General features: G+C 43.2%; 1 protein-coding gene across 1 annotated transcript in view; it reads left to right on the top strand.

Annotated features, from left to right (window-relative positions):
* Lama3 (laminin subunit alpha 3) overlaps positions 1-18,527 on the top strand; it is a 247,818-nt gene that overhangs the window by 103,675 nt on the left and 125,616 nt on the right. The window contains exons 13-20 of the mRNA XM_071602850.1: positions 2,826-2,963; positions 5,257-5,303; positions 6,428-6,527; positions 7,749-7,801; positions 7,992-8,097; positions 8,820-8,919; positions 12,797-12,953; positions 15,038-15,170. Of these exons, the coding sequence (XP_071458951.1) occupies positions 2,826-2,963; positions 5,257-5,303; positions 6,428-6,527; positions 7,749-7,801; positions 7,992-8,097; positions 8,820-8,919; positions 12,797-12,953; positions 15,038-15,170 (834 nt within the window). The remainder of the gene's footprint in view (positions 1-2,825; positions 2,964-5,256; positions 5,304-6,427; positions 6,528-7,748; positions 7,802-7,991; positions 8,098-8,819; positions 8,920-12,796; positions 12,954-15,037; positions 15,171-18,527) is intronic.

Raw genomic sequence — 18,527 nt, 5'->3', positions numbered from 1 at the left:
ATTGATTGTATAAGGCCCACCTGCATTATGGAATATAGTTTGCTTTACTCAAGAACCTACTGATTTAAATGTTAATTAATTCATTTAAAAAATATCTTCGTGGCACCTCTAGACTAGTGTTTGATCAAACATCTAGGTACCAACCACAGCCTACCTAGTCAAGGTGACTCATAGAATTTAACCAGCACAGAGTCCAAGAGCATTTGCTCAGAAACCTGCCACTAGGTAGGGGCTTAATCTCTGCAGACAGGCTTGGTGGGGCCACAGTGTCATGAGAGGACACTTACAGGGATGGCAGCAGGAAATAACAGTCCTTGTCCTGCTGTCTTTCAACATCTGCTAGAGCATTTGGCATGTTTCTCACATTTAGTTTCTCGTGGGGTCGGGCACTTCATACTATGTCAGTAATTCTCCAGCTCTTTGAGATCAGGGAATATCTATATTTGTATTTACCTCCACCATAGCACATGCCATGATGTCATCAAATGTAGTAGGTTGCCAATCAATACCTGCTGGTTGGATGGATATAAAATAGGGTGGGATGGTGGTGAATTCCCTGAATCTGCCACTAATCATGTCACTCTGAACAAATCATACAGCCTGTAGAGTTCTCAGGTAATTTGTAGAGGATAAAACTAGCTCCGTTCCCCTCCATTAGTGAGATTTTATTTTATGATTCCAATGAAAACAAGGGCAAACTCTGTTTTTCATTATTACTATTACTAAAAAGCACTTTCAGGGTAAATCACCACATACAGTCCTGTCAAACAATGAAAACAGCATGGTCTTGTCCCCACAAAGGGTGAAGTGCTCCAAGGCTTAGTCATGTGGGACTTTTCACATCCCAAGGGTACCTATAAATAAAACATCAGAAGTGAGACTTTACTGTATAGTTCTTTTCTTTCCCAAAGTCTCAATTAGTATGGAATTCTTGAGAACTGGCAAAAAGGTGGTTATTATTTTTAAACTGCATGTTCTGATCATAAATTTGGATGTCAGGAATACTTATTCATTGACTGCCATTAATTCAATGTGGAATAGTGTAAGGAACATCCCCCCATGCACTGGGGGAGTTTGGTATTTAGAGCAACATCAGTAAGAACAAACACTGGGTACTTCTTCTTTGCCAAACATCATGCTCAGGGCTTCTTGTACCTCATTTCTGATAATTCTTTAATGATCTCATCAGGTAGGTTCTATATCAGTTTACAGGAGAGGAAACTGAGGCTTTAAAAGACTAAATAACTTGCTAATGACTGTACAGCTATTAAGTGGTGCTTAAGTCACCTTTTTTGCTGTTGTGACTATAAGATCTGACCAGAATAACTTTAAAGGAGGAAAAGCTTATTTGAGGGCTCATGGTTTCAGAGGTCTCAGTCCATACAAGGCTGGCTCCATTCCTTGGGGCTCGAAGTGAGGCAGGACATCATGGCAGGAGAGTGTGGCAGAGGGAAGCAGCTCACATGGTGATCAGAAAGCAGACAGAGAAAGAGAGACTCCACCCTCCAGATACAAAATATATACCCCATAGCCATGCCCCCAATGAACCACTTCCTCTAGCCACACCCCACCTGCCTCTAGCCACCATCCAGTTAATCCCATCAGGGATTAATTCATTGATTAGGTTAAAGCTATAACCCAATCATAATGAATATAACATCTCTTCTCTCCACCTACAAATAATCATTTATCCTCCACATCTTCTTGCATTGTCTCACATGTGAGTTTTTTGGGGATACCACATCTAAAGCATAACAAGTGGCACAGCTGGTATTTGGATCCAGATGTGTCTCACCCCAGAGGTAGAAGCCCTTTGCTACAGAATACTTTGGTGACTCTGAGAGTGCCACTTAACTTCTGATCTTCACCATGTTGTGGTGAAATACAATGTGGTGATCTTTCCAGTTCCTTTCATTCTTAAGATGTGAGACCCTCTGGCTGAAGAAGTTAGCTGGGTTGTATCCTCTGTGCATACCAATCCAGGAGCAGGGTGCTCACAGTTCTAATGGGAGTAACACTCAACAACTCCAGCCCTGCAGGGTTCAGTGGGAAAGGAGCCAAGAGGAGAGTGGCCAGAATCTCTTCTCTCCACCTACAAGTGTGCATTCACCCCCTTTGCCAAAGATGATGGTAACAGATTGAGGCTGGGCAAAGGATACTGGAATGCCTTTTCCATCCATTCCAACTCCTGCTGGGTAACATTTTTCCTTGATTATTTAACTCCACTAGACCTTGAGAAAATAGATATGAAGAGAGGAGGACAAAGGAAAACAGGGGTTCAGTTACAGGCTGATCTGGGTTGGAGTGGTTTGCACTCAATTCCCAGTAGAGTGTAGAGTTGGAGTGGATCCTTCAATGAGTCACATCTCCCATCAGCTGTCCCTGTCATTCTTCTCTTATGAACACCATTGCTGTGTGTGAGAAGCATCCCCCAAACCCTCGCCAGTCACCAGCCAATCTGGCTGAATACAAAGTTATAACAATAGAATCTAGTGTTTCCTGAGTGGCCACTGTAATAGTAGGTATCCCAGCTCTTTCTAGTATTCATTAATACTTACAACAATCTTATCAAGTAGATGCTAGTGTCAGTCGTATTTATGGGAAGGGAAACAGGTTTATATGAGTTGAGCAGATAGTTCCAGGTTCTAGGTCTAATAAGAGATGGAGCTGGAACTTGCATTTGGGTGTTTGTGGCCCCACTCCAGGGGTCTGATCCGGGATGCTGTGAAATCCTCTGACTAAAAAAGTTCAGAGGAGAAGGTCAGAGGAGAGACAGCCCCTTCCACAGCCCAGGCTCTGAGTCTGACTGATTTCTTTTCCCCCAGCCTGCCAGTGCTCAGCCCTTGGATCCTACCCAACGCCTTGCCACCCGGTGACTGGACAGTGTGAATGCTTGCCAGGGATAACAGGACAGCGGTGTGACAGATGTCTCTCAGGAGCCTATGACTTCCCCTACTGTCAAGGTAGAGAAGCCAGCAGAATGCTGGAGAGTCAGTTTCTCTCTGTGTGTGAAGCCAACCTCCCAGAGAAGCTGCGACCATCCACAGTCACCCCGACACATTTGACTCTATCTGCCCCAGTTCAAGTCCATTGAAAACACATATCTCACATATTCACATAAGCATCATTATTCACAAAGGATTGTTTGTTTCTAACTAAAAAAAAATTAATTCTCATGTAATATATATCTGGGTTTTTAAATTACTTGTCAGTTCTCTGTGTATAACAGTGTGGCAAAAGCAACTTCTTTGAGCTTAACCTAGCGATCTTGGCCCCTGTGCCCAGGCAGAGTAAGGCCTGCTGTCCTTACTGGCTCTCATCACTGATGGGAGGCACTGGGGTCTTTCCACCAGGCCCCTTGCTGAGGGCTGGGTGAGGCCTGGGCTGTGCTTCTGCCCTTGCTCCTTTCCTGCCTCTGATCTCCTGAAGGACTGTCATCACACTTCAGCACTGGCACAAGGGGAGGGACCTGGGGTACACTGAAGCCCATGCAGTCAGGAAAGAGTGAGCCAAGGAGCAGATGGAAACCTGAGAATGAAAGTGAGTTGGGTGTGATATGTGGCAGGGGGGCAGAAATGAGTTGCCTGTGTCCTTCCCAAGCTCCCTGGTGAAGGGAGCCTCCAGTGTGGGCCAGGAGCTCCTGGTGATTTCAAAGGTCTCTTGCTCTGTTAAAAGAGGGACTTGTGCTGGTACACTGGCACACGCCAATAATCCCAATGACTCAGGAGGCTGAGGCAGGAGGATGGCAAGTTCAAGGCCAGCCTCAGCAACTAAGTGAAGCCCTCAGCAGCTTTGTGAGACCCTGTTTCAAAATTTAAAACAAAACAATCAAAAATGGGCTAGGAATGTAGCTCAGCAGCAAAGCACCCTTGGGTTAAATCCTTAGTACTGGGAAAAAAGAGAGAGAGAGAGAGACTTGTGAGGCTGACCCAGGAGACCCAGATTTCCCACCAGAAGAACGTGGTTTCCTCGGATCCCTTTGTGCTCTTCATAACCACTTGGAGCCGTGGTGCCTAGAGCCTACTGGTACAGGCTGTAGCACAGACTTCATTGCCTAGAACCTTCCTCACCAGAATCCTCAAGACCAGGTTTTCCTGACAGTGGAAATTTCAGGTACCAGCCAGAGGGGCTGCTCTCGCCTGGGAAGGCCCGAGGGTCCCTGGAAGGTAAGGGAATCCTAGAGTAGGATGTGCCTGCGTGGACATCAGGAGTGGGAGAAATTGCAGCAGAGAAGCGGAGCAGCCCCAGCCATCCCGGTACTAGGCAGCAGCCCTGGTCCTAGCGAGGCACTCAAGGCCAGGAGGGGCCAGGGTGAACAGCAAGAGGAGAAAGTCATGCTGTTAGAGAAACAGAGAAGAACAGAACAGAGAGAGAAGGAGAGAGAGAGAAGGAGGGAGAGATCAAGGAGAAGCTGAGGCAGAGGCAAAGAGGAAACGAAAACAGAAAGCTAAGGGACAATTTATAAGGAAACATGTTATCATCATGGATTTGTTTAAATGATTCAAAAACCAGGCTCGGAATAGGCTGAACCCAACCTGTTTACAGCTCTCTAAGACATGCCAAGCGCTTGATTGAAGAAAGATTTTATCAGGCCCCCAATGCTCTGATGATGGGGGCAGGAACACTAACTGATTTTATAAAGAACTTTAGGGGAGGGGGCGTGGAGGTAGGAAGGATCGTAGAATGAATCGGACATTATTACCCTACATGTACATGTGACTACACGACCCGTGTAATTCCTCCTCATGTACAACCAGAAGAGTGAGAAGTTTTACTTCATTTATGTATGATGTGTCAAAATACATTCTACTGTCATAAATAACTAAGTAGAACAAAATTTTAAAAGAACTTTAATGCAGGTGGGAAACAAGGGGGCTTGATAATTGAAGAATTAACGCTTGGTTAACTCAAGGACAAACTTATAAATAAATCCTGTAACAAGTGACCATCTCTTGGTGTAATATTGCCCTCTTCTGGACGATTGTAAATGTGCTTAAAATTTTATTCCCCTCAATTTGTTTCATCAAGTAGCAATGAAATTTTGTTAGTGGACAAGGAATAGAGTTGTTCCGTGACAAAGGGGGCACTTTGGGATTAAGGATCATGAAGGATTATTCAGGAAGACTCCCTTTGCCTTGCACTTATCAAAACATACATACAGGTGTGCCATTTTTAAAAAGAAGCAGAACTTTTAAAACTTGAAACATGGAAACCATTAACTGTCAGACTTTTAAAACATCTCTAAATCATATACAGGTTCCAGTGGTGCTTGTGACCCAGCTGGTACCATCGACTCCAGCTTGGTAAGTAGGGGATGTGTATAAAGTTGGCAGCTCTTATTGTTCTGAATCTTACTCAAGACTAACCGTGTGGGAGCTTTCTGAAATTAAAACTAAATTGAAATAAGGCACACGTTGCTTAAAGAGGTCGGTGTTTTTTTTTTTCTTTCAAAATGCCTATGATTTTGTGTTTTTTTTCCTCCAATAACAAATATGGTTTAATTAAATTTTTTATTCTGGAGTCTTCGGGCTTAACCTTTACTGTAAGATACTCCGATGGTGTTGCCACTATGGAGTCCTGCCAAGGCTCCTTCAGTAGCCAAGGACAAATTAAATAAAATGGGCTGTACACAAAGCAATCCCCATTTCTTTTTTTATTATTCTAAGCACATAGTGTGGTGTTCTGAAGTTTTCTAGGGTCTTTAGAAATGACCTCTCTTCTTGGTCTCATGGCCTAGAGATGTGATTTCAGGCACTAGATGGACAGAGGGACAGATGCTTTGCCGTTCTTATTATGAGGCTTGACAGTATTAAAGCCAGGTAGTGAATCTTTATATATATATATATAGTTATAGTTATAGTTATAGTTATATATATAGTTATAATAGTTATATATAATTATACTTGGACACAATATCTTTACTTTGTTTATTTATTTATGTGGTGCTGAGGATTGAACTCAGTGCCTCACACGTGTGAGGCAAGTGCTCTGCCACTGAGCCACAACTCCAGCCCCAGGCAGTGAATCTTACATATTATAAAAACGTTCTTAGTAAAATACCATTCTTTACTGATTCCAAGCATCATGCGTATTCAGATTCGTTTCCATGTAAATTTGTATTCCACATGGTAACAGCATCAACAGACACCGGGAATATTATAAGAAAGACATTTATTTTTTTTCTCTCTGTACTTTCCCTATTTCTTTTTAATAGCAAATGTGGATTATATGTGTAACAAGTAAATGAACTTTACAAAAAGCAATTAGACTGTTGAAATTAGTCCAGTGCTGTTGTTCCCCCTGGAAACACTTAATTTACTTTTCATGGCCATATTGTATTTCTGTGACAAGCCTTTACCCAGAACACTGTTTTAAAAACAGGTCTTAATTCCAAGATGTCAAATGTTAGTTTGATTTGCATTTTAAGGGGTATTGCCAATGCAAGCTTCATGTGGAAAGTCCTACTTGTAGTATCTGCAAACCATTATATTGGAATCTGGCCAGAGAAAATCCCAGTGGATGTTCAGGTAAAGTATTTATACACCATCACTTCCTATTTTGTAACTTCCTCTTAATTTTCTCTGTTTCAATAAATAAACTCACAAAAAGCCATTTATTGAAGCAATTTGATTTGTCCAAAATCCTGTGTAATTTTGTGTGTGTGTTATTCGGTGCCTTGTTCTGATTTATAGATTTATTATTCACCTATGCACCCCTACTGTGCAGTGTTTGATGTCTTCCCCTGACACTTTTGGCAGAATTTCTGTCATTTTCAAAAATCTCAGCGAGGGATTTTCATCCTGTTTCCATATGTATTTTATTGTCTGTAACAGCAATTTCTTGATAAATATTTTTTTTACCTCTTTGTTTCTATGATTCACTCTTTCTGGCTTAATTTTATTATAATTTTATACATGTATTGAAACCAGGATAACAAGTTGAACATAGCAGGTTAAATGTACTAAATTAGGCAAATTTCTCTCTTTTTATTTTTTATAGTGTTAGGGATCTAACCTAGGGCCTCACATCTGTTAGGCAAGTGCATTACCACAAGCTACATCCTCAGCCCTGAATCTCTCTCTCTGTTTTTTTTTTTTTTTTTGGTGCTGGGGAGTGAACCTGGGGCACTTCATCGCTGAGCTACATCCCCAGCCCTTTAACACATTTTTTATTCTGAGACAGGGTCACAGGGTCTCACTAAGTTGCTTAGGGCTTCACTAAATTGCTGAGGCTGGCTTTGAACTTGCGATCCTGTCTCAGCGTCCCAAGCTACTGGGGTTACGGGCGTGTGCCACCACACCCGGCTGTATATCTTTTTTTGAGATGGGGTCTCCCTATGTTACCCTGGCTGGCTTTGAATTTATGATCCTCCTGCTCCAGCCTCCACAGTAACTGGGAATTACAGGTGTGCACCACTGCACCAGCTGAAGTGAGTGTCTTTAAATAGAGTACATTTTCATGCAAGTACATCAACAATGACCTTGACATTCAAATCCCATGATGTTGCAGTTTTGTCTTGGAATAGCCATAAACTAACCATCTTCCTAGATGGATCATGTTTGTTGGTCTGTTCTGCTAGCCTCAGAAAGCCATCCAATTTTAGGCCTCACAGTGCAATTGGTATCGATGCTGAAGGGTGCAGGAAAGTCTACCTGAAAGTGTTGTATTGCAGAAGTGAAATGTGCCCAGAGCCAGGGAGCTGTCTTTTGAGTGACCCTTGGTTTCAGGACACTTTCTTATCTCCACAGAGTGCCAGTGCCATGAGGCAGGAACAGTGAGTGGAGTTGGAGAGTGTGGGCAGGTAATGTGGGCAGGTAATGCGGGCCAGTTTTCATAGACCAATGGGATGTGGAGCAATTGATTGAGGAGTTCCTGGGGAGCGTGTTTTTACTTCTCCAGGCGTGCCTATTATACAACGAGCCAGTTTTCAATCTTGAAGATGAATTCTGTTAACAGTATCAAATTTTGTCATCTGGCTCATTGTTCTACAGGGAGACGGTGACTGTCACTGCAAGGTCCTTGTGAGCGGTGATGCCTGTGATACTTGTGAAGACGGATATTTCGCTTTGGAAAAGAGAAATTACTTTGGATGTCAAGGTAGTACCTACATCCAGGGTGTCCTGAGCAGAGCAAAGCGTCGAAGGACACAGATTGTCAGAATAACCTTTCTCCTGTGTTCGCTGTCTTCAGGCTGATTTTCTGGGATGTGCTTAAATACTCTGGGGCATTGGGCCAAATATTTGGTTGATACTAGTCATAAATTGCAAATGGGGCTGTTTCCACTTCTCTTCTATCGTACACTATTAAAAGAAATATACCTGGAATGGGAAGATATCTGTTAATGTTATAAAAAACATCAAGACTTAGTGACTTTAAAACTGTACTTTGTATTATCAGAAAAGCCAGACTTTTGGAGATAGGGTTGTATTAAATAACGAAATCACAGCAACAGTTGGCCCTTTGAAGGTTACCCTTGAATGACTCACGTGGCCCCTTCTTAGTTTATACCTTATTTACAACAGTACTGTTTCCAAATCTAGTTCAGCTCTTGGTCTATCGCTAGCTTCACATTGGGCATCTGTGTTCCAACTGGCCTGGGGTCATGCATCTCCAACTTAGAAGCGGACTTTTGGAGGGACAGGCCATTGCCACTAGGAAGACTCCTGCCTATTTCAAACCCCTGCCAGATACAAGGTGTGATTGGAAGAGAGGCGGTGCTGTAACCCTGAGATTTTTAGTGTTCCTTTCTTGTAGAGGGAGGGAAGTGTTCAGTATGGGGATGGTATGGTGGGTAACCACAGCTGTTTCCTGACTTCCAGGGTGTCAGTGTGACATTGGCGGGGCACTCACGTCTGTGTGCAGTGGGCACTCTGGAGCATGCCAATGCCGAGAGCATGTGGTAGGGAAGGCGTGCCAGAGGTGAGTCTTCCAGAGGTTTCCTCCTGTGTTCATGTGATGGGAAGCTAAGACCTCTCCATCTGTACTGCCACTCCAGCGAAGAGCGAAGGAGTCCTAGAAATCAACAGCAGATGAAGAAGCTGTACAATATAATTCAAAATCTGGATATTTGTCTATGAGTTAAGTAAAATAGGAGACAATGATGCCCATAAAACCTGTTCCATTTTGTAAGCCAGGGAGCACCTGCATGTCAGAGTTTCCAGATTCGAAGTGGACAGGTGCAGAAGGACAGGGGGGCATGAGGAAGCTGGAAGCATGGGGTACGTTCACCTGGGTGAACCCCTATGGACAAGTCATAGCATGGAGGAGCCAAGCAGAGAGCCAGCTCCAGTTCTTGAGAGAGAGAGGGAATAAGGGGCAGATGGCACATGCCCGGGTTCCTGGACCACTGGCATTTAGTTTCTGCTGCTCCCTCAGAGTCATTAGGGAGTGAGTGGCGAGATCAGGTATGTCACAACCAGAGGGTAAGAAAAATTCCAGAGTGGGGAAGAGGGCTTCATCTCATGCAGAAGTAAATTAAAATGAACTAAGAGCAGCAAAGCAACATGGAGATTGAGACCCAGTGGGGGCCTACAAGTAGCAGCTTATTGTCACCCCATCTGCTGTTTATAGATGATACACACACACACACACATGCATGCATGCACACACACACAAATATAAAATGTTTTATATATATATATATATATATATATATATATAAAACATGATCCATTTGTAATCATTTCTCAGTGGAGGGAGGGAAAATTTAAGTGTAAACATTCTGACTTTTAATCATGTGCTGGAAACTTTGGGAATTGCACAGAAAACCAGACACCTTCTTCACTAATTGCACCACGGACAGATTAATTTTAAAAATCTTGTATGTAGTTACAGTGATTTGTATCTAGTATTTGTATCTCATTGTTTTCAACACTTGGATTCTAAAGGTCAGGGTCACCACGCTGTGCTTTTTCAGTCTTCCTGGTTGGCTGTCTCCCCTGGGCCTTGTAGAAGGTCCAGGAGAAAGAATACATCTGTAAATTTGTTTTCCTGAAGCCAGTGGGGCATGTGAAGGACCAGAAGCGATTTGTGAAGTTTTGTAATGTAAATGTGTTCTGTTTTGCTCCTTTTTACCCTTATGTTTACAAAATGAGTTTTTCCCTACTCTAGCAAATGTTTTTTTCTTCTTCCATCTATGTAGGTGATTGGCTAATTTTCAGGATAATATAATGAAACCAAATAAAAATTGAATTACCCACCCACAGGGAAAAAATATCAACCTTTTGCATTTTAGCATATATTTTTCACATTTTGCATTTGTACATACACACATATGCACATATGTATATGTACACACCTCGAAATTTAGAATACGTCCTTTGATATAGTGGTAAATGACAACTGAAATGAAGGGTGGTCATCCCCACATATATGACATATCGATTTTTCTCCTGCCTGGCAAATCTTGTGACCTTTTGTATTATGTTCTCCCAAATGTTAGTTTGTGATTTTTTTCTGAGAATTTTTATGCTTGTATGTAAGTTTGAAAAGTATTAACATTAACTTTGTTTCTAAATAATTTTTATAATAAATTTAACAAATTTTGATTGTAGACAGTTAATGTTTATGATAGTAAAAAGGCAAAGAAAAATTTTCATTCTACCACCCAGAGATAATCCCTTTTAGTACTTTTAGTATATGTTTTCTAGATTTTGTTTATGAATGAAATTTAGTGCTATATTTTTTCATGTTATATATATGTATATCAATCTGTTAATTTCACATAATATCACAAATATTTCTTCTAGCATTAAATAGTCCTCAAAATATTAATGGTTATATATTTCATAAAATCCTTATTTCATAATTTTTTGTACATTCACATTTCTAAGTTTTCACTGTTTTAAACATTTTAATATTAATCCTTTGACAGTGTATATATAAAGTCATTCTTTAGAATAGATACCTTGAAATAAGATTATTGGGTCAATGGATATGAAAACTTTTAAGGATCTCTGTAAATTCACCTCAGAAATATAAGCATTCCTTTTTTTTCCCCCTTTCTTTCTCGCTTTTTTTTTTTTTGAACAGGAGATTGAGCCTGGGGTTACTCTTCCACTGAGCTGCATCTGCAGCCTTTGTTATTTTTTATTTTGAGACAGGGTCATGCTAAAATTGCTTAGGGCTTTGCTAAATTGCGAGATTGTCCTTGAACTTGTGATCCTCCTGCCTCAGCCTTCCTAGTTGCTGAGATTACAGGCATGCACCACCATGCCCAGCAAGTGCTTCTAATTCTACTTAAAATAGAGGATCAGAGCTTTTTATTTTTTTCCTTTGACTAATTGACTAATTATAATTGGTTTTTATGGCTTTAAAACCACTAGCTGCTATTAGCTTGTGACTGGATTGGCAAAATTTATCATTTGAAAGAACTTCAAGTAGTTTGGCTATGAAGTGCCACACAGCATTGATATTTTTTTAAAAATATTTTTTAGTTGTTGATAGACCTTTATTTATTTATATGTGGTGCTGAGAATCGAACCCAGTGCCTCACACATGCAAGGCAAGTGTGCTACCGCTGAGCCCCAAGCCAGCCTTGGGATATTTTTTTTTTTTAATTTTTTTTTATTGGTTGTTAAAAACATTATAAAGCTCTTGACATATCATATTTCATACATTAGATTCAAGTTGGTTATGAACTCCCAATTTTACCCCAAATACAGATTGCAGAATCACATCGGTTACACATCCACATTTTTACATAATACCCTATTAGTAACTGTTGTATTCTGCTACCTTTCCTATCCTCTACCATCCCCCCTCCCTCCCCTCCCATCTTCTCTCTCTACCCCATCCACTGTAATTCATATCTCTCCTTGTTTATTTTCCCATTCCCCTCACAACCTCTTATATGTAATTTTGTATAACAATGAGGGTCTCCCTCCATTACCATGCAATTTCCCTTTTCTCTCCCTTTCCATCCCACCTCATCTATCTGTTTAATGTTAATCTTTTCTTCCTGCTCTTCCTCCCTGCTCTGTTCTTAGTTGCTCTCATTATATCAAAGAAGACATTTGGTATTTGTTTTTTAGGGATTGGCTAGCTTCACTAAGCATAATCTGCTCTAGTGCCATCCATTTCCCTGCAAATTCTATGATTTTGTCATTTTTTAGTGCTGCGTAATACTCCATGGTGTATAAATGCCACATTTTTTTTATCCATTCATCTATTGAAGGGCATCTGGGTTGGTTCCACAGTCTAGCAATTGTGAATTGTGCTGCTATGAACATCGATGTAGCAGTATCCCTGTAGTACGCTCTTTTAAGGTCTTCGGGGAAAAGTCCAAGAAGGGCAATAGCTGGGTCAAATGGTGGTTCCATTCCCAGCTTTGCCTTGGGATATTTTTGATCCTCCTCTGTGTCTGTCACAACAGGACTCTTTAAAGGAAACCCTTAATTAATCAGCACCACCCATATGATGATGTCATGCAAGATTCTCATTACTTGTAATATAGTTTCAGAAAAAACAATCAGAAAATTCATTCTAATGATCAAAAGTGTACATAGAGAAACTTCTTTGACTTGTAAACTAGCATATGAAACATTTTATATCCTGTTCACCACTGTATCTATGTATGGTGCACAGCAACAAGGCCTGGCACATAGATATTTATGTGACTATTTTCATTAATAAAATAGTATTTTAGATAAAAGAGTGAGGGTCCACTCTCATTTGCCTTTATTTAATGCACTTCGTCAACTTGGCGGAGTTCATTTAGCAGTAATTATTGGAGTGAAGGATATTCAGATGGTCAATGAACCTAACTTGCTGTATCTACATTTTATTCCTTTAAAAGGCCTGAAAATAACTACTATTTTCCAAATTTGCATCATATGAAGTATGAGATTGAGGATGGCACTGCACCTAATGGAAGAGACCTCCGGTTTGGATTTGATCCCCTGGCATTTCCTGGGTTTAGCTGGAGAGGATATGCCCAGATGACCTCAGTCCAGGTAGGCAGCCAGTAGGCCACAGCTTCATGGCAGGGTGGCAACACTCTCCAGGGGCCATTGAAAGTGCTGTGGATTCCAGGATTCTTTTTCTCCAGAGGCTGGGTTGGAGTCTCAATTAAGGTTAGGCTTAGGGTTTGGGGTAAGGTGAGGTTTTAGCTGATTCCATAGGTCATTGCTACTTTCATTTGGTCACCAATCAGAAAATGAAGAAATGAAAGAAAAATGGTGATCATCTCTGTACACTTTTCACAAGAAGAAGGAAGTTTCTAAAATGACATTAGCTATATTATCACACAAGGGACGTTTTCTTTAGAGCCACTGTGTGAAAATAAAATAAGTGAGTTTAAATAATTCTAACACAGTTAGTGTCACTAATTTTTTATTGATTATTTTTAAACTACAAATTACCCTGGGAATCGAAACTAAAAATAAATGATGAGTTTTAGTTAGTGCTATTTAATTATTCTTTCCCTTACTTCTCCTTTGCTTCATTCTTTTCTATTTTATCCATCCTTCTTTACATTAGAGTAAGGATGATTATATGTTGTTTACCTTTATACCCGTATGCAATATTTACAACAAAAAAATCCTGTAGAGTCACTGAGTAGTTTTGACCTCAGAATTTCTCTTGGAGGTTGATCCCTTTGAGCTGTGTCTTGGTGGAGAAATTCACAATAAGAGGAAGTCTGATGACCATGGTAGCTCAACACTTATCCTGAGAAGATTCAGGCCTAGAATACTCCATAGAGAAACTGAGATAGGCTCATAGTTTTCCTGATTCTAATGCTGCTTTTTGCCTGGTCAAATTCCCCCCAGCCAATCTGCCTTTCCCAAATAACACCTAGAACCTTAGAACATCTCACTTTCTTCCCATTCTCCCCAAATACAGAAATTCAGTTTCCTTAATGCTCTGATCTTATTTCATTATCAAAAAATGTTGGATTCTATAAAGTCAGAGTAGCATGTCAATGACTGACCAAGAGCCCAATCAAGGTGTAGACCCTCTCACAGGTGAAAAAAAGTTTGGTTGACCCAAATAAATGAATTTCTAAGGATAGATTTTTCTGAGTCTTTTTGGTCAGAGGACATTGGTAGTGTCCTTGAGTGACCTCTTTGACTATTTATCTCCCAACTTGAAACTAACACTGAAAGATGCACACAGTCAAATTCTGAGGACCATCAGGTATTCCTGACTGTGGGTCACATGTAGCTCCATAGCTCCAGTATCTAGGGTACTGGAGTATCCTAGTGATCCTACCCTAAGTCAGTCTGTTGTCACCAGATTCTCACTTAACATATTTTCCCTGCATTGGAACCAAAGATGCTGGGAAAGAGACCAAAAGAACCGGATTTGAGATTTTCTACACTTCATGAACTTTCCTTAGACCACAGTGAATCTGAACATGTCTATGTTTCCAAATTAAAATTGCATGAGTTCTGCAATGCTCAGAGTATTGTGCGAGCCCTAGGGCTTGGGAACCCACTGGCTCCTCCTTCAGGTGGAAAATCCAACATTTCTCCTTGGATAAGGGCTTGAGATAAAACTTCATAAGACATAATAGTCATAGTTTAGTGACATCCAGATTTTATCACTAATGTGTTTGGGGTCTTTAACCTTTCCCCAGCCACCATTGGCTTCTGTGACCATTTAGATTTTCTTGATGTGAAATGGGTCCTAGAGTAGTCTCTTATGGGGGTGTGTGTGAAATAATACACTTTCCTTTCCTTCTCTTCTGCCCTTTTATTTTTCCCAGCCAGTGGTGGTTGTCTTCATCACTGTGGCTTTCTTAAATTAGTCCATCTAATCCTTCGCTCTGTCTGCCTGATCACAAAAAGGTCAAAAGAGGATCTCAGTGGCTGAGAGAGCATACTGTCACTGTAAGTGATTTTAATTCATTGTTAGGCTTGATTGTTTCCATATAATTCCTTGGTCCTTGTTGAGTGAGCGTGAATGTGTGTGTGTGTGTGTGTGTGTGTGTTGTATATAAGTTCAATAGTGAAACTCAAATAGAATGAAGTCATTGGTTGGCTAGCATTTCTTTTAACCTGTTTTCTGTGCTTCATGGCTTTTTGGTCTTTTTCAGAATGAAGTAAGGGTGATGTTGGATGTGGGGAAGTCAAATCTCTCCTTGTTTCACATTATTCTGAGATACGTAAACCCTGGAACTGAAGCCGTTTCTGGCCATATAACCATTTATCCATCTTGGGTGAAGTCAGGTGGGTAAAATTCTAAGTCTCTTTTCAATAATAAAGAAAAATGATCAAAAAATTATTTTCTCCAATTTTCCCAAAGGTAATCCTTCTTAGAAAACATTACACCTAGTAAGTGGTTGGATTGGACAGTTCTCTGGATGCTCTTTGTTACCTTCCCATTCTCTAAAGTTCCTGATTATTTAACTTCTTCTGTTAAATTATCATTAACTGTAACTTTAAAAATGATATAGCAAGAGAAGAGGAGCAGCCGCCTGCTGAGAGGCTGAGCCGCCCCCTCCCCCTGCGCCAGCATAGTAGAGGGAACTGGGACCAAAGACAGAGCAGGCCCAGCGGCCTGCTGAGGGGCAGAGCCGCCCCCCACCCCCCTCGCCTGCCAGGTAGGGGAAGGGTGACCACCGACAGAAAAGGCCCAGTGGCCCAGGGCGGGACAGAGCTTCCAATCACTCCTGCAAGGTAGGCGGGCCTGCGACCCACCGGCAGAAGAGGAGCAGTCGCCTGCTAAGAGGCTGAGCCGCCCCCTCCCCCTGCGCCGGCATAGTAGAGAGAACTGGGACCAAACACAGAGCAGGCCCAGCAGCCTGCTGAGGGGCAGAGCCGCCCCCCACCCCCCTCGCCTGCCAGGTAGGGGAAGGGTGACCACCGACAGAAAAGGCCCAGTGGCCCAGGGCGGGACAGAGCTTCCAATCACTCCTGCAAGGGAGGCAGGCCTGCGACCCACCGGCAGAAGAGGAGCAGCCGCCTGCTGAGAGGCTGAGCCGCCCCCTCCCCCTGCGCCAGCATAGTAGAGGGAACTGTGACCATGCACAGAGCAGGCCCAGCGGCCTGCTGAGGGGCAGAGCCGCCCCCCACCCCCCTCGCCTGCCAGGTAGGGGAAGGGGGACCACCAACAGAAAAGGCCCAGTGGCCCAGGGCGGGACAGAGCTTCCAATCACTCCTGCAAGGTAGGCGGGCCTGCGACCCACTGGCAGAAGAGGAGCAGCCGCCTGCTGAGAGGCTGAGCCGCCCCCTCCCCCTGCACCGGCATAGTAGACGGAACTGGGACCAATCACAGAGCAGGCCCAGCGGCCTGCTGAGGGGCAGAGCCGCCCCCCACCCCCCTCGCCTGCCAGGTAGGGGAAGGGTGACCACCGACAGAAAAGGCCCAGTGGCCCAGGGCGGGACAGAGCTTCCAATCACTCCTGCAAGGTAGGCGGGCCTGCGACCCACTGGCAGAAGAGGAGCAGCCGCCTGCTGAGAGGCTGAGCCGCCCCCTCCCCCTGCGCCGGCATAGTAGAGGGAACTGGGACCAAACACAGAGCGGGCCCAGCGGCCTGCTGAGGGGCAGAGCCGCCCCCCACCCCCCTCGCCTGCCAGGTAGGGGAAGGGTGACCACAGACAGAAAAGGCCCAGTGGCCCGCGGCGGAACAGAGCTTCCAATCACTCCTGCAAGGTAGGCGGGACTGCGACCCACCGGCAGAAGAGGAGCAGCCGCCTGCTGAGAGGCTGAGCCGCCCCCTCCCCCTGCGCCGGCATAGTAGAGGGAACTGGGACCAAACACAGAGCAGGCCCAGCGGCCTGCTGAGGGGCAGAGCCGCCCCCCACCCCCCTCGCCTGCCAGGTAGGGGAAGGGTGACCACTGACAGAAAAGGCCCAGTGGCCCGCGGCGGGACAGAGCTTCCAATCACTCCTGCAAGGTAGGCGGGCCTGCGACCCACCGGCAGAAGAGGAGCAGCGGCCTGCTGAGAGGCAGAGCCGCCCCCTGCTGCCCGCGCCTGCAAGGTAATCGGAACTGAGACCACCATCAGAACAGGTCAGACCTGCAACCGAGAGACAGAACAGGCCCAGTGGCCTGAGGAAGGGTAGAGCCGCCCCCCCCCCCACGCCTGCAAAGTAGGCGGACCTGCGACCCACTGGCAGTACAGCCCCAGAGGCCTGCAGAGGGGCAGTGCCGCTGCCTGCGCCTGCAAAGTAGGCAGAACGGCGACCACCGACAGAACAAGCCTAGCGGCCCGCAGAGGGACAGAGCCGCCGCCCGCGCCTGCAAGGACGGCGGACCTGCTACCGACTGGCAGAGCAGGCCCAGCGGCCTGCCGGCGTGGTAGGCACATTGCCCCAATTGGCGGAGGGGCAGAGCCGCCGCCCGTGCCTGCGAGGGAGACTTTGCAACTATACAAGACCAGTATAAATATATAGGGGGAAAATTCAATAGCACAACAGTTTCACCAAGAAGAAAGGAACGCGAACAGTATGAAGAGACAAGGAAAGAAAGGACCACAAGCATTGCAGGTCAACTCAACTTTAGAAGAGGTAATAGCTGCAGCTGATGGAATGTCAGATAAAGAATTCAGGATATACATGCTTCAGATGATCTGGAGTCTCAAGGAAGACATCAGACAGCAAAATCAGACAATGAAAGATCACTTCAACAATGAATTACATAAACAAATCCAAGAAGCAAAAGATCAACTATACAGGGAAATAGAGGTTATAAAAAACAAACAAACAGAAATCCTAGAAATGCAGGAAGCAATAAGCCAACTTAAAAACTCAATTGAGAATACTACCAGCAGAGTAGAACACTTAGAAGACAGAACATCAGACAATGAAGATAAAGTATTTCAACTTGAAAAGAACATAGACAGCTCAGCAAGACTGTTAAGAAACCATGAGCAGAACATCCAAGAAATATGGGATAACATCAAGAGACCAAATTTAAGAGTCATTGGGATACAGGAAGGAACAGAGTTTCAAACCAAAGGAATGAGCAATCTATTCAATGAAATAATTCGAGAAAACTTCCCAGACTTGAAGAATGAGACAGAACCCCAAATCCTAGAAGCCTACAGGACGCCGAATGTGCAAAATCATAAGAGACCCACACCTAGACACATTATAATGAAGATGCCCAACATACAGAACAAGGAGAGAATTTTAAAAGCTACAAGAGAAAGGAAGCAGATCACATTTAGGGGTAAGCCAATCAGGATAACAGCTGATCTTTCAACACAGACTCTGAAAGCTAGAAGATCCTGGAATAACATATTTCAAACACTGAAAGAAAATGGGTTCCAACCAAGAATTGTGTTTCCAGCGAAATTAAGCTTCAGGATGGAAGATGAAATTAAAACCTTCCACGATAAACAAAAGTTAAAAGAATTTGCAGCTAGAAAACCATCTCTTCAAAACATCCTTGGCAAAACATTACAGGAAGAGGAAATGGAAAATAACAATGAAAACCAACAGTGGGAGGTAGGACACTAAAGGGGGGAAAATAATCAAAGAGGAAAACAAACCATGTTTAGTAACATAAATAAACAAATATGGCTTGAAGAACAACCCATATCTCAATAATAACCCTAAATGTTAATGGCTTAAACTCAC

The sequence above is a fragment of the Marmota flaviventris genome, chromosome 16 (genome assembly GCF_047511675.1).
Source record: "Marmota flaviventris isolate mMarFla1 chromosome 16, mMarFla1.hap1, whole genome shotgun sequence".
Lineage (NCBI taxonomy): Eukaryota > Metazoa > Chordata > Mammalia > Rodentia > Sciuridae > Marmota > Marmota flaviventris.
The sequence above is the reverse complement of the archived record's forward strand: the minus strand, read 5'-3'. Positions and strand labels throughout refer to the sequence as shown.